At 40.2% G+C, this 14,605-nt stretch overlaps 1 protein-coding gene across 1 annotated transcript in view; it reads left to right on the top strand.

Moving 5' to 3' along the window:
- Nucleotides 1-463: 463 nt before the first annotated feature.
- The window catches only part of ROCK1 (Rho associated coiled-coil containing protein kinase 1), an 83,327-nt gene continuing 69,185 nt past the window's right edge, over nt 464-14,605 (top strand). Inside the window, exon 1 of the mRNA XM_009102432.4 lies at nt 464-631. Within this exon, the coding sequence (XP_009100680.1) occupies nt 539-631 (93 nt within the window). The 5' untranslated portion in view covers nt 464-538. The remainder of the gene's footprint in view (nt 632-14,605) is intronic.

Raw genomic sequence — 14,605 nt, 5'->3', positions numbered from 1 at the left:
TTTTTTTTTTTTTTTTTTTTTCTGTTTCCCCTCTTCTGTTGTTTCTTCTTGGTTCACCGGAAAGAAAGCCGCGCTCCGGAACCTGGCACCGGCCCGCCGCGCTGCAGCAGCAGGGCGAGGAGGAGGGACCGCTACGCTGGAGCCCAGGACGGCTTCCCCGGCCGGGAAAATGGGAATGCTGAGGCGGTGGGGCCCGAGCAGAGGAGGGAGGGAGAGGAAACCTGCTGCTGCGGAGCTGTGAGCATCCCGGAAAGCTGCGTGCGTGCCTGGAGGAAAGCGGGGGGAGAAGCAGCCTCGTCCCCCGCCTGCTGCGGGCTCCCCTTGGATTCTCTGCCCCCTTGGCGGGGACTTGCCCCAGAGACTTTTGTGATTGAAGGGATCTCGCAGGAGGCGCTTCCTCAGCTTGGTGCAGGCTGTAGTTTCTCTTTTGTGCTCGCCTGTTCCTGTTTTTTTTATTTTTTTTTTACTTTATCGTTATTATTTTTTTTTTAACCTTAACTTTGCTCTGGAATAAGGGAAACTTTTTAACTCCGGAAACATGTCGACGGGAGAAAGTTTTGAGTCTCGCTTTGAGAAAATCGACGTGACTTTGAAGGACCCCAAATCCGAAGTGAACGTGGACTGTTTGCTGGTGAGTACGGAGCGCCGATGGGCCCCCCGTCACGTCTCCCCGAATTCCTTACCCTGTGGGACCGAATCTCGCACTCCTGGCTGAGTCACCGCCCTGCTCAGCTCCGTGCTGGTGTTTTGTTTACCCAGCGTTGGGCTGAGGGTGCGTGAATGTGCCCGTGTGCCGGGAGAGCGGCTCGTGCCAAGGAGGCGCCTGCCCAGCCCTGCCTCGCACTTGTCATCTCTCGCTCCCAGCGCTGCTCTGTGCCTCGCCGGCTGTCACAGGGGCGGCGGAGCCTTTGCAGAAAGGCGGACTTCGTGAGTGCCGCTCCTCTGTGTGAGCACAGGACGTCAAATAGCTTTAATACCAGTTCTCTCTCCAACAACTCTTAAGGATTGAGGTCCTCTTATGCTGTGGTTAAGCACTGCAGCGCTGACAGTCGCATACGACACGATTAATAAGCCCTTACAGGTAGGGGCAGGTGTTTAAATGCATTTAAACTGATGGTTGTGCTAGGCCTGCTCGCTTGTTGTTTCCCTAATTGATCTTACCTAATAGCTGGATCTCACCAGTGCTGTCAGTGTTAAAACCGCATCATAGGAAAGCAAGCCATAACACTTCCTGGTATAAAACCAACCAACGTCAATTGGTGGCTGATTGACAGAATTGGATGGTCTTTTAGTCCTCATTTAGTTCACTTAGTACCGCAGTAAACTGCATGCCAAATACAACCAATTTGTTTGGGATGCATCTGGATCCTTAGATATGCCTAGAGATGTCCTTAAATAGTACCAAAGTATAATTTGTGCTTTCACACTGAAGTAGAGGGCTTATTTTCTTTGGAGCAAGTGATGGAAGTTCTTTAGTGTATTTTTTTCCCTGGCTTTCTGTTGTCAGAGAGAGGAACAAATAAATTGAATTTGTTCCTCATATGAACTCTGACATTTGGGGTTGGAAGGAAAGGGAGGTGTGGGGGTGGAGATAGCTCTTAATAGTCATTCTTCGTTTTCTGCTGCATGGCTCTTGGCAGAAAGCTTGCTTGAGCAAAAGGCGGTGAATAGATTAAAAGAATAATGCAAGAATCTGTGCAAGTTCACAATATTGTTTACTCTCTTTAACTTATTACAGGTTTGTGAGCTTCTGAAGTGTTGGCAGATCAAACCTGCATCCCTAGATAAAAGCAGAGCCTTGTGGATGCTGGATGCCGCTGTCACAAAGGAAAATAGCACTGCATCCTCTAGTTAACTTGCTTCTCTTGATCTGCTTTACCTATCTGTCATCTTAGAGCCTCAGCTAATGAGGAGACCTCTGGTTCTTAGGATATAGTGTGTCAATTTTGGTACCTCGAGACTAATCAGACGTTTTTACAGCCAGTTTCCATTGATAGGTGTCAAGAGTATAAAGTCAGCTAAGAGTTCAGAGTTTACATTAACCATGGCTCAGTTCGCTAGTATGTGCTGAAGTGGTGGCTGTTCTATGGCAACCTTCCTACAGTGGTAGGAAGGAATTGGCAGGTATCAGACATGCAGTTGGTAGTATCTTTACCCGTATTCCTTAATCTTTTAATCAGTTTAAGGATTTGCCCCATTTCAGTTATCTTAATTGTGATTAGGAGCTAAGCTGTAGTCAGTTTGGGAACGAACTTGCTGGGATGCTTCCTGTCATGCTTGTTGAAAGTTTTAGAACATGTGTTTGCATTACAGATTTTAAGGTCCTTTGAAGTGACAATTTTTAGGCAATTTCTTTTAAACTAATATAAATTAAAAAATAAAATGCTGCTTCTGAGGAAATCACTTGGTGAGCTAACTTTGTATATGTTTGGTCAATATATGTCAATAATATGTTTGCTGGCTGGACATATACTTTGCTTCACTTGTTCTTGGGGTCTTTTCTATAGAATAATTTAAGTATCCTAACATTTTCTAAATGGCTTAAATATTTTACACCAGTTTTTAACATGATGATTCACAGTACAAGCATCATTCTTGGCCCAAAGTACTACTTATATATCAAATCTATTAAAATCCGTATGGATATGCTTTTAAGGAAGAAATGCTTAGGTGTAGGTGTGGTTGATCTGCATTTGAATACCTTCTGAAATGAACTCCCCATTCTCCTCCCTGCAAGTCTCAGTTAAAGAGGGAAATATGACAGACTTTAGACATGGTACACTTAACAAGAAAGTTAAATCATATTTTTCTGATCCGACTACATACAAAAATTCTTTCTAGTAAAACTTTAAAAATCTAAAATATTTTTTACTTTTGATTAAGGTTGTGCACTGATGTTCCTTATAACTGCTTTTGACTTTTCCTAAGCAAAGATGGTAGCTAACTGTGCGTATCTGAGTGGAAATACAGGAATAGCAGATACACAGACACTTCAGCATCTGATATTCTGTATGTGTAGGTTTAAAATGCTAGGGTTCATTTAGGTTCAGGCAACTTTTTTTTTGGCTGTACGATGAAAAGTCCCAGCAATGCTCTTGGCTTCTCTTAGGATGGTTTTATCCTCTAACTTGGATTCATTTTTCTTCTGCTCTTATTCTTCTTCCCCATCAGTTTGTACCCTTTGTAGACTAGCAGGCAAGACAGGGAATAACCTTTAAATCAGCTTTGTAGCCATGTTGGGTTTTGAGACTGTCATAAGTTAATGTTCTGTATGCTAGAAAGAGTCTAAATTTATATGTGAAGTAGTATGAGAACTCTAAGAAAAGAAGGTGGGGGTGGGGCCTGATACAAAGAAGATGTGTTACCGTTTCAGGAAGGTGTGGGAGAAGAGTGCTGACAACAGAGCAGAGCAGGCGGAAAAGGCACACTGAGGCCCTTGTAATTTCAATTTACTTGCTGCAGGAAGGAAATTCATAAAGCTGAAGTGCAGGAGAGAGATGCGTTTATTTTTCCTGTTTTCTCTTATGCAACTGTTATAAAAAACAAAGTAAGAAAATGAGTTTAGGTTGCAGCTGTCTGTAACAAAATTTGTTTGTTTGGGGCTTCCATGCACTTGATTTAGTACTAGGCAGGGGAATCATAGATAAGCTGTCTTTTTTTTTTTTTTGATGAGGCATGAAGAGGCTCAAGCCTGATTTAAGTGTAGACAATGTGTCACAGCATCATGTAGGGCATTTTCTCAAAATATTTGGTACTAGGAGTCCTGTGGTTCCCAAAAGATATAACAACGCTGAAGGCTGTGTTAGAGAAGTGGTCACACTGTGGGTATGCAGTGCTCAGATCCTGGTAATTTCAACAGGGGTGCTGAGTAGGCCCAAAGGCAGTGTAAGTGACTAACTATTAACTTGAGCTCAGGGAGCTTAAACACGGAAAAGCAGTATTCAGTGAGCATTGTTCTATAACAGTTTTTGGAATGAACCCCTGTTTTAGTAAGTTCTTGGGGTTTATGGGCTTCCAGATTTTGGAGAGTGGGAGCTAAGGGGTGTAATAAGTGTGTAGATGTGGGACATTTTGACCTGGAATTGGATATGTTTTTGATTCTAAAATAACTAGTAACTTTTCATGAAAATGTATTTTGGTTCTCTCTCTGTTCTGGTAGGTGCTCACGAAGAGTGTTTTCATGGTTTATACAGGCACTTGAATTATTATATATATTCTCTTTGTATATATATATAACAATATAATATTACAATTATTCAGGTACTTGGTTACTTCCATAGTTGATTTTAGAAGCTTCACACTTTTGGTGGTCTTAATCTTCAAAGTTGTCAGATATTTCATTTGTTGAGCAGTTTGTCTTCAAAATAACTGACAGCAGTAAACATTGCAAATCAAAGCATATCACAAACTTGTTTTATCTGCTCTGAAGAGGTTTCCATTTTTGTTGCACCAGAAGTGCATAGCTACAGAGCTTGATTCACCTGTTTTTCCTAGGCCTGTTTCATCAGCTAGATTAATTCATGTTCATCTGTCTTGCATAGGAAACGGCAAGATGATCTCTGAGGCAAGATATATCTGTTATTAGACATGTTTCCCTTCTGTTAAATGTGTTAGAAAGCACTTCTGAAGACTTTGTGATTAGGGATTTGGATAAACAAATTTTAAAAGCAGTAAATAAAAAGTAAATAACTGAAAGCACCTTTACTTTAGAGGTATCTATCCAAATAGCTGTTGAAATCATGTTGACTGAAACCACATTAGCTCTGCTCTTAACGTCTGAGTGATTTAATACTAGAAAAATTTGGTATCTGACAAGCTTCCTTGACTATTAATGAAGCTTCTTGTGTGTGTGTGTGTATATATATATATATATATATTTATTTTCAAGAAGCAGAATTTCATAAGCATTGCAGATTGTCAGCTTCAGGATTCTTTAAGTTGTCTGAAGCTGGTCCAAAGTAAGGGAAAGTGTTGTGACTGACACAATCTCCTTGGACATCTTTCTGCCATTCTTTAGGTCTCAGTGGAAGGTCTGCAGTTGTAATGGGGCAATTACCAGCATCACTACAGATTGGGTGTTGGATGGTTTGAGAGCAGCCCTGTGGAGAAGTATTTGGGGGTTTTATCTGAATTTCTGGCTCATCTGTCAAAAACTGACCTTTTTGACAGGGGCTGTTAGTGTCAGGGCAAAGGCTTTAAATTGAAACAAATTCAGATTTAGACTGGACATGAGGAAGTTTTTTACTGGGAGGGTGGTGAGGTGCCAGAACAGCTTCCCTAGAGAAGTTGTGGATACACCATCCATGGAAGTGTTCAAGGCTGGATTGGATGGGGCTTTGAGAAGCCTGATCTAGGGGAAGGTATCCTTGCCCATGGCTGGAGGGTTTGGTACTAGATGATCCTTAAAGGTCCCTTCTAACCCAAATCATTCTGTGATTTGGTAGTTAGATTCAAAATAAGACTTCTGGCTGACCTAGAAATACAATTCCATGTCTTCAAGTAACTGTATCTGAACTTTATATGCAAAAATTATTAATCTTAATTATTAATGTTAATTAACATTATTAATAATGTTATTTAATGTTAATGTTATCTACTCATCACTACAGATTATGAAATATAAAGATTCATGTTAAGTTAATGATAAACTATATCTTGATATGTTAGTCAAAGGTAAAATGCAGCTCGAAGTTGGCTTTGAGAATACAGTAATTTGATGGTTTCTTATTTCAGGTTGCATCTCTTAAGAATTTTTTAGTATTGCGTTAGCCTTTAGAAATTTAACAGTAGAGATGTGGAACTGTGAAAATGTTAGCATTTGTTTCATGGTGTATGGTAGGTTTTACAAAAGAATTAATAGTTAACTTAGCCATTTCTTCTATTTGTAAAACTAGAAGCTCTGTAGGAATGTAATTATTTATTTTTCCTATAAAAAGTTTTAATGACGAATGATAATAGAAAGTTGATGTTGACACATTTCAACAAGAGGAATAAAACACCCAACTAAGCTATAAATGCTTTTACAAAGTAAAAATATTTGTAAACAATGTCCTTTTCCCTGGCAACTACAGAGTGGTTTTTTTTGGTGCTTGAGGGAAGGAAGAGGGGGAAACACCTGGAATTTGTTTGCTGGACAAATTGAAAATCAACCTGTTGGTGTGTAAATCTTTGACTTTGAGGACAGTGATAGTTTCAGGAGCCACTCATTGAGAACTTAATAAATACTGAGAAGCCTTGTGAACAGATGATGTTGGTAGCCTCACAGTTGCTGTTAGCAGAATTCCCTAGGTCATACTTTAGTACTATATAAAAATAAAAAGCTTTTTAAAGTCTCTTACCAAAGAACACTGAGATGTTTGTCTTGATACAGGATGTTTATCTTGAATTTAAGAGGTCCCAAACCATGTATTTAAAGTCTTTTTTTGGTGGATGTTGCTTGGTTTTATCAAAACTCCTTTGTCATCAAGAAATTGCAGTTCCAAATAGAAATACTGAAAAACTGAACTTATTTCTCTGAGGAAAAAAAAAGGGAGAATGGTTAAAAACTTTTCTGTCTTTGCTTTAATTTGTCCAGTCATTCCATCAGCAATAAAGCCAGAAGGATGATGAGACAATACTGGTAAAGCTGCGGGCACCATGCAGGCAACACCCAGTTACAGCTCAGTTAAAGCAAATGCAAATAACACCATCTTTTAGCTTCCTTACCAACTGCTGAAATTAACACTCGAGTTAATGCCAAGGCACACAGCGTGGACAGCAAACAGGCAGCAGGAAAACTGTGACACTGGAACATTGCCATTGGAACAGGCTCCCCAGGGCAGTGATGGATTCCCCATCCCTGGAAGGGGCACGTAGATGTGGCACATGGGGACAGGGTTTAGTGGTTGTTCTTGGCAGTGCTGGGGAAATGATTGGGCTCAATGATCTTATAGGTCTTTTCCAGCCTAAATGATTCTGTGAGCAGTGATTGAACAAGTGCACAGGATCTTTGAAACAGGATCTTTGAGAAGAAGAAAAGTGGTTTGGAGCTTCTGTTGTCCACATTGTTTTGCTGTGCTGAGATGATGGGATTGCCTGTGCTGAAGTCTCCAGTCAGCAGGGTAGAGATGCCTCTGTAGTGTGCTCACCTCCAGCAGGGTGTAAGGTGCTGTGGTGCATCTTCAGTTACAGCTGTCTGGAGACTGTCTAGACGAGCAGCAGGAGCTGCTTGGCTGGGTTGGCTGCTCATGTTGCTACGGGAGAACCGGCACAGGATCAGCACCAGCTTTTGACTGGAGCAGGGGTCAAAGTCTATTCTGATACTCAAAATCTTGTAAAGGATTGGCTTTCGTTAGCTGAAAGGTTGCCACTCCCTGTCAATATTTATACAATAAAAACTGTCATGGGGACAGTATGTAAGATCTCTTTATTAGTAGGTCCTATTTGAAATCCAACTGCAGATTTCTTTTTTTTTGTTAGCTTCTCTTATGTTTCTTCTATGCATTCATTTTTCTGTTCTTTCATAGAGGTGAAAAATATGTGAAGGTTTGCTTGTTTTTTGTCAGTTGTGTGGTCTGAAATGATGCAAAGATCTATTTCTTGGAAACCTTTGTAGGAAACACTGCACACACTAGGGCTTTATTTTGGACTGTAGATTGGAACTACCTAACAGTGTTTCTAGCTTGAGTGTGTCTGGGCTGTGGAGCTTATAGTTGAACTGGAAACACAAGTGGAACATGTCCTTGTTGTTTCTTACAGATCTTTCATGAGTCATAATATTCACTTTAAAAAAATCCTCAAATTCTAATAGTTATGTAAATATTGACTAATTGTGTCTTTAAGTTTTTCTCTAACATAGTAGAAAGCAGCATAGTACCTGGTGCTGCACTATATTCTGATGTATTAAATGCTAAGGTATGAATATATTGAGGAAAACTTGATGTGAGATATCTACATAGAAAATGCATTAATAGAAGATGGCTGTTTTCCTGTGTAGTCATTGACTTGACTGCTATGAAAATACTGTTTCTGTGGAGGCTGAGCTTAATTTTTAGCAAATAAATAATGGCCCAAAAAACCCCTGACTACACAAAACTAAGTATGTCATCTGGAATGTGCTTTTTGAAGAAGAGGAAGCCAGAAGCTTGTCTTGACATCTGGAAATTTCAGCTAGGAAATTTTTTCCTGTTTTGTGGTTGGAGATGGTACATTTTTCAGCGGATGGTTAGTAAAACTTGTACTATAGCCATAATGGTTATTTCCAGTGGGAAAGTGTGAAGGAACAATGGTTTTGGGCATTCATCTCCAACTGGCTGCTGTTTGATCATTTGTTTCTTTTGTCTAAGTCAGTTACTTCGTATGGTGATTTGGAAGTCTGCCTTCTTAATTTTTATTGCCATGTATTGTGGGAAAGTAGTGTGTTGTTGAGTACAAATGATGTTGTTTTCACAGAATGATTGAGGCTGGAAGGAACCTCTGGGGGTCCGTCATGCCTCTGCTCTGATAGTGGCCTACACAAGGTTGCCCAGGAAGGCTTTTGACAACTCTGCAACTTCTCTGGGCAACCTATAGTTTTCCATTTCTCAGAATACTTTCTCTGTTGAAGCTTCACACAGCAGAAAATAAAATTCATCAAAACTAAATAGAAAAGTCTTCAGTAGTCATTTGTCATTTATTTGCAGAGTTCTGGCCTTCTTGCTCAGTAAATCTATTTCTAGCCCAAATAATTTTGAAAGGTGTCTGACACAGAAGAAGAACCAGAAGAACTTTCTGTGTGGAGACATTTGTATATTTAAATATTTTAAGCATAAAGATTTGTATCTGAGGGGTCAGTTGCTGTGAATTCATAAGCCCATATTTAATTTGTGAGTGTGGTTGAAGCCGATGTAGGATTTTTCTACTGGAGCTAAAAAGAGAGTGATTGCCTTGTTGTGATCTCTGGTTTGCACTCCACTAGTGCCTCTTAAAGTTTTCATGATTGTGTAGCCTTGTGTTTTCTGTATGTGTACACAGATAATTTTCCTCTTGACAGGCAGTGAGAGACGCTGGGTAGGACTTCCTTATTGTCCTGGAAGTGTGAAAGACTTTTTGATACTGATGTGACAGGAACCTGTCCCTGAGAGACTGGAGAAGAGGAGAGGAGAGACTGCTTGTGGAATTTTTGGACAGAGTCTTCAGAGGAGAGACTTCAGCTTTAAATTTTGACTTCAGAGAAGGTGAAGTGTAAGGTGTCAGTACAATGAGCACCATCTTCCTTGATTATGAGATGTGTGATCTCATTTGGCTACAAGTGTGCAAGTGACTCTGTCAAGTAGTTAAGAGGGGAGGAAACCTCTCCAGCCAGGAGCTAACCAAGTAGGAGTGGATGGGGAAGATTCTTCAGGGAAGAGTGAGGTGGGGGTAGGACAGGAGGAGTGAGTGTGCACTGGTTGTACTTGGCTTGTGCTTTTTGCAGGTGCTAAGTTGTGTGAATAATGGGCAGGACATGAAGTTCTGGTAGAAAATAGAGATAATACTCATGCCTCACAACTTTGTCTTGATGCTCTGCACTGCTGTCAGTGTTAGAGGTGGAATCATAGAATTCTCTTCTTTGTTAGGAAATCTGATTATACAAATGTGTTTTTATACTAATTTCTTCTTAGAAAGTAGCTTTGATTGTAGGCATGTGAAGAATCCTCTCAGTATTGAGCTCAGAGAATTTATTCTTCCCTTTCAAAGAGGGAAGGTGGTTCTGCCATTTCACTGATGGTTTGTTTATTTCTCTAATACGTCTTCTGTGGGTAGCTGTCCTCCTCCTTCAGCTTAAATTACTACTAAGTTCATTGGCGATTAAACAAACAATTGCCAGCATAACGATACAATTTTTGGTGGTCTTGGGATCACTCAAACCTGCTGTTACATGCATGTCCTCTTTTGTGGAAATTCAAGGCCAAAAGTGGTGCCAGCCAAGTGGTAGACTCACTAGGAATTGAAGTTTTTGCTTTGCTAGTACTGGTAACAATTACCATGGCTTTTGAAAGAGGGGCTGTTGTTGCCAACATTTGTGTAGCAAAGATGGTGGCATAAATAAAAAAATTGCCCCTGAAGACCTGTAAGTGAAAGCTGAACTATTGATGTGATTTTGTATTTTATTGGGTTGCTTTTTGTTTGAGCAGTAGGTTTGTTGGTTGCTTGTTTTGGGTTTTTTTTTCCAATACATATGAATTTATAATTGGATGTGTCATTAATGAGTTTATAATTGAGTGTGTCATTAATGAGCTAGGCTTTCTCTGTAGTGGATAAATCAGTAGGTTTCCTGGATGGGCTTTTGTCTTCTGTCTTTTACTAAAATGCCCATGGCTATTTTTAGGCTTTCTCATACTCCACAAACTGTTTTGTGCATATGGGTTTTGGAAGCAGCATGACCTTAAAGTGTTTGGAGATAGTTTTGACTTGCAAAATCAGGTGGTCAGAGAAATCATTAGAGCTAGTCACAATGTGGTTCTGAGTCAAGCTATGAACACTCTTGGTAGGAAAACCATATTTAGGAGAATTCTGAGTTGTTTGTCTTAAGAAAAAAGTTGTAACACAAAGAAGGTCTTGTATCACGTAACTTGCAAGCTCGGAGCTGTTAATTGATTCTGTATGACAGATTGGATTGGGGTAAAGAAAGGACTAAAAATCTCTCTTGCACTTGTTCCTGATGAGTCTAAGGTCAGAGGAATCTTTGAAGTGTTTTCCTTTTGTTTCATTTCTGTCCTCAAATGCCTTCCGGCTTTGATAAGAAAGCTTTTGTCCTTCTGAATGCAATGTATACATAACACTATTTTCATTAGTAGTTTGGACTTGGGATTTGAGCAGATACCATATAGAGGTGAAATTGGAGTGTTAGATGCTGGTGCAGCAGGAGCTGCTTTGGGTCTGGGACTGCAGTGACTGTAGGCAGCTCCTCTGTGACTGTCTGCCTTTTGTACAGTTGATTTTTGGTTGGCATCAGAAAATAGTTGAGATGGCTGCATTGTTCATTTCTTTGGTCATCTCCTCTTTGACCTCCTGGCAAAGAACGGAGTCAGCTTAGCTTCACCTTCATACAGAGAATAGTTTCTGTCATAGTTCTTTGGAAATTCATGGGAAAGGAGGGTCTGACAACCATGAGTTCTAGAGGAGAGAAAAAGGGATTATTTTTTTTTTTTTAATTTTATATACCTTATTTCATTGCAATTTGACAAACTCATAGATATGGTCAGGAATAAAAGAAAAGGTTCATCAAAACCATTTATTTGCAGGTTGGGAAGTTTCTTTCAAAGTGTCTGATGCCCTGTAAGTAGAAGGTTAATTTTTCAGTGTAAGATTCAGCCAGAATGGCAGCTGAAGGTTTTCATTCAAATCTGGCTATTTTATGGGAGGCTGACTAACTCTACCAATGCAGGACATCTTTTGCTTGCTTTCTTGTATGTTTCAACATCAAAAAACTTACCTTACAGTGGTGCTGCATTACTCATATTTTGTGGGAGTAAATGGCAGTGTTCAGCAAAGATGTATTGTTGAAACAAGTTGAAATCCTAAGCTTTCTTCTGAATGATAATTCCACTTATAGGCCCTTACATGTTATTTAAGAACAAGTCTTCTGAGCTGATTGGTTAGCAAAAGTGGAAAAAAAAGAAATAGGGTCATGAGTTTTTGAAGAATTACTTTAAAAATTAATATGATGTTTTTCTAAAATAAGTTGTTTTTTTTCAGAGGAGTTGGAATCAACATAACCTCTTTCATAACAATGGAAAAATACACAATCTTTAACAAGTAACTTGCAACTTAGAGCTAAAGCTTATGCTTAAGATTAGATAATTCTCTGTAGATCTTGCTTCCCTTGAATTTCATAATGATAAACAAATGTCTTTCAGGTATAATGAAGTGCAGCTCACAGAAATGAGCTGGTTTATTTGTTAAGCTTCCTTTCTACATCCAGAAGAAGGTGGAAGCAGTGTTAGCCATAAGAGCACCTGATGAAGTTGGGCAAGATAACCATGTCCTCATCTCTGCAAAATACAAGAATCACCTAATTTTTAAATCCAGAAAGGTGGTGTTGTAGTGATTTTATGTCCTTGAGCCTTCACATAATTTCTGTTTCACTTCTGCAGTAGAAATAGAACCAATAATCATGTTCTGACATGAAAAGAAGAAGCAACTAAGGGGGCAGTCAACAAAAATGATTTTGACAGTAATGCCAGTTATGTCAATTTATAGTCTCAAGTTAATTCTTAAACTTGTGCAATGGGTATTTGCCTACCATAGATTACTTAATTATTGACAGTTATTTTATATAACTTTGTCCTTTTGATGTTGAGGTTGTGAAAAGTCAATTATACAGTTTAAATTCTTCCTCTTGTTTGAGTACTAGTCAAATATCTCTTGAAAAGATAGGAGGTGGAATGAAGATTGGTGTCCCATGTTTCCTCTTGCCTTAGTAAATAAAATATCAACAAATAGAAGCATCAGTGCAGTATCCTTGATACTGTGATACATCTTTCTTTGCTTTTCAATATTTTAGGCTGCAGAACACAACAGATTACATTTATGGTGTGCTAGGGGTAGGGTACAAGAACAAAAAAATGCCCTTTGTGGAGAAGGAAGTCTTGTCTGTGTGAAATATAATTACACAAATATGAGGTTTGGAAAACAGGCAGAGAAATTAGTAAGATGATAATTAAAGATGATTTTTGTGTTGGAATTGTTTGTTTGGCCTAATGTGCCCTAATTTAAGGGTTTCCTGATTTCTTCAGTCTTTTTCTGAGACTGTTTTGTATTTCTGTTTCCTGCATCTAAAATAAGGAAGTACTTCCCCCAGCCCCCACAATTTGTGGGTTTGATGGTGTGGAGGCAAGTTACTTTTTGTACTCCTTTTAAGGGGTAGGGAAATTTCACTGGTAGTGTACCATTAAGTACTGAAAAGCAGACATCAAGCTACAAGGACATGTGTCAAACATGAATGGCCAACAAAAACCTCTACAGCAAGACTTAGAGTGAAAAGGCAGGTGTGAATCTGTTTGACATTGCATCTTCACTGATATGTTGCAAACTGCTTTTTAAATATAATCTGTTGCTTTCAAATTGTTAAATTATTTTTGTAGAATCACAGAAATACAGAGTTGAACCCACAAGGATCATCCTGACCTTGCACATTTTACAAACCCCAAGGATCAGATCATGTGCTTTAGAGTGTTGTCGGAATGCTTCTTGAACTCTGTCAGGGTTTGTGGTGTGGCCAGTTCCCTGGGGAGCCTGTTCCAGTGCCTAACCACCCTCTGAGTGAAGAACCTTTTCCTAATTGATAACTTAAACTTCTCCTGACACAGCTTCATGCCATTCTCTTGGGTTCTGTCACTGATCACCAGAGAGAAATCAGTGTATGCCCCTGCACTTCCTCTCATGAAGATGTTAAAGGCTGAACGAGGTCTCCCTTGTCTCCTCCAGGCTGAGCAAGCCGAGTGATCTCAGCCACTCCTTGTAAAGTCCTGAACCATCTCCGTGGCTCTCCTTTGGACACTCTCTAATAGCTTTGTATCTTTCTAATTTTGTGGTGCCCAGAACTGCCCCCAGCACTCAAGGTGAGGCTGCCCCAGTGCAGAGCAGAGCAGGACAATCCCCTCTCTTGCTGGGCTGGTGATGCTGTGCCTGATGCCCCCAGAATACACTTGGCCCTCCTGGCTGCCAGGGCACTGGTGACTCAGATACACTTGCCATTGACCAGGACCCCCAGGTCCCTTCCCCTGGTGCTCCTTTTCAGCATCTCGTTCTGGTCTGTGTGTACATCCAGGGCTGCCCATCCCAGGTGCAGAATCCAGCACTTCTCTTTTGTTTATGGTTTGTGGTTGCCCAGCCCTGAAATTTGTTGATGTGTCTCTTCAGGGCCTCCCTGCCTTCGAGGGAGTCAACAGGTCTTCCTAATTTAGTATCACTGGAAAAATTACTTAGTATTCCTTCCAGTCCTGCATCCAAGTAATTTGTGAAGATGTTGATGAGCACAAGGCCCTGTGGAGGGATAGAGCCCTGCAGGCCCCTGCTAGTGGCAGGTCAGCAGTCTGATGTCGCCCCATTTGCTATGCTCTTTGTGCCTGACCCGTGAGCCAGTTGCTCGCCCGTCCCATGCTGTGTTTATCCAGCTGAATGCTGGACATGTAATCTGGTAGGACACTGTGAGACAGTACTGAAAGCTTTACTGAAATCCCAAAAGATTAGATCAGCTGGCTTCCCTTGATACCTAGGTGGGTTACCTTGTCCTAAGAGGGAATTAAGTTTGTTGAGCAGGACTTTCCCCTCAGGAGCCCATACTGATTGTGACTTATGACTGCATTGTCCTTCAGGTGTTTTTAATACCTCCCCAAATAAGCTTTTCTGTAATAGTCATTGAAGTGACATTGACAGACCTGTAGTTTCCAGGGTCATCCTTCTTGCTCTTCCTAAACAGCTTCCAGTTAGCTGGAACCTCTCTAGCTTCCCAAATCATTAAAAAATCATTGAGAGGGCTATCCTTTTGAGTTAAAGCTGTATTTTTCTTAAGTTCCAGAGGTTCCCACAGACATGTAGGGAAAACTGATTTACATGGATACAGGCTTATGACTGCAAAATACTGGTTTTGAGTAAAGAAAAT

Source organism: Serinus canaria, chromosome 2, assembly GCF_022539315.1.
Source record: "Serinus canaria isolate serCan28SL12 chromosome 2, serCan2020, whole genome shotgun sequence".
Lineage (NCBI taxonomy): Eukaryota > Metazoa > Chordata > Aves > Passeriformes > Fringillidae > Serinus > Serinus canaria.
Note: the sequence above shows the minus strand (reverse complement) of the source record. Positions and strands in the feature narration are given on the sequence as shown.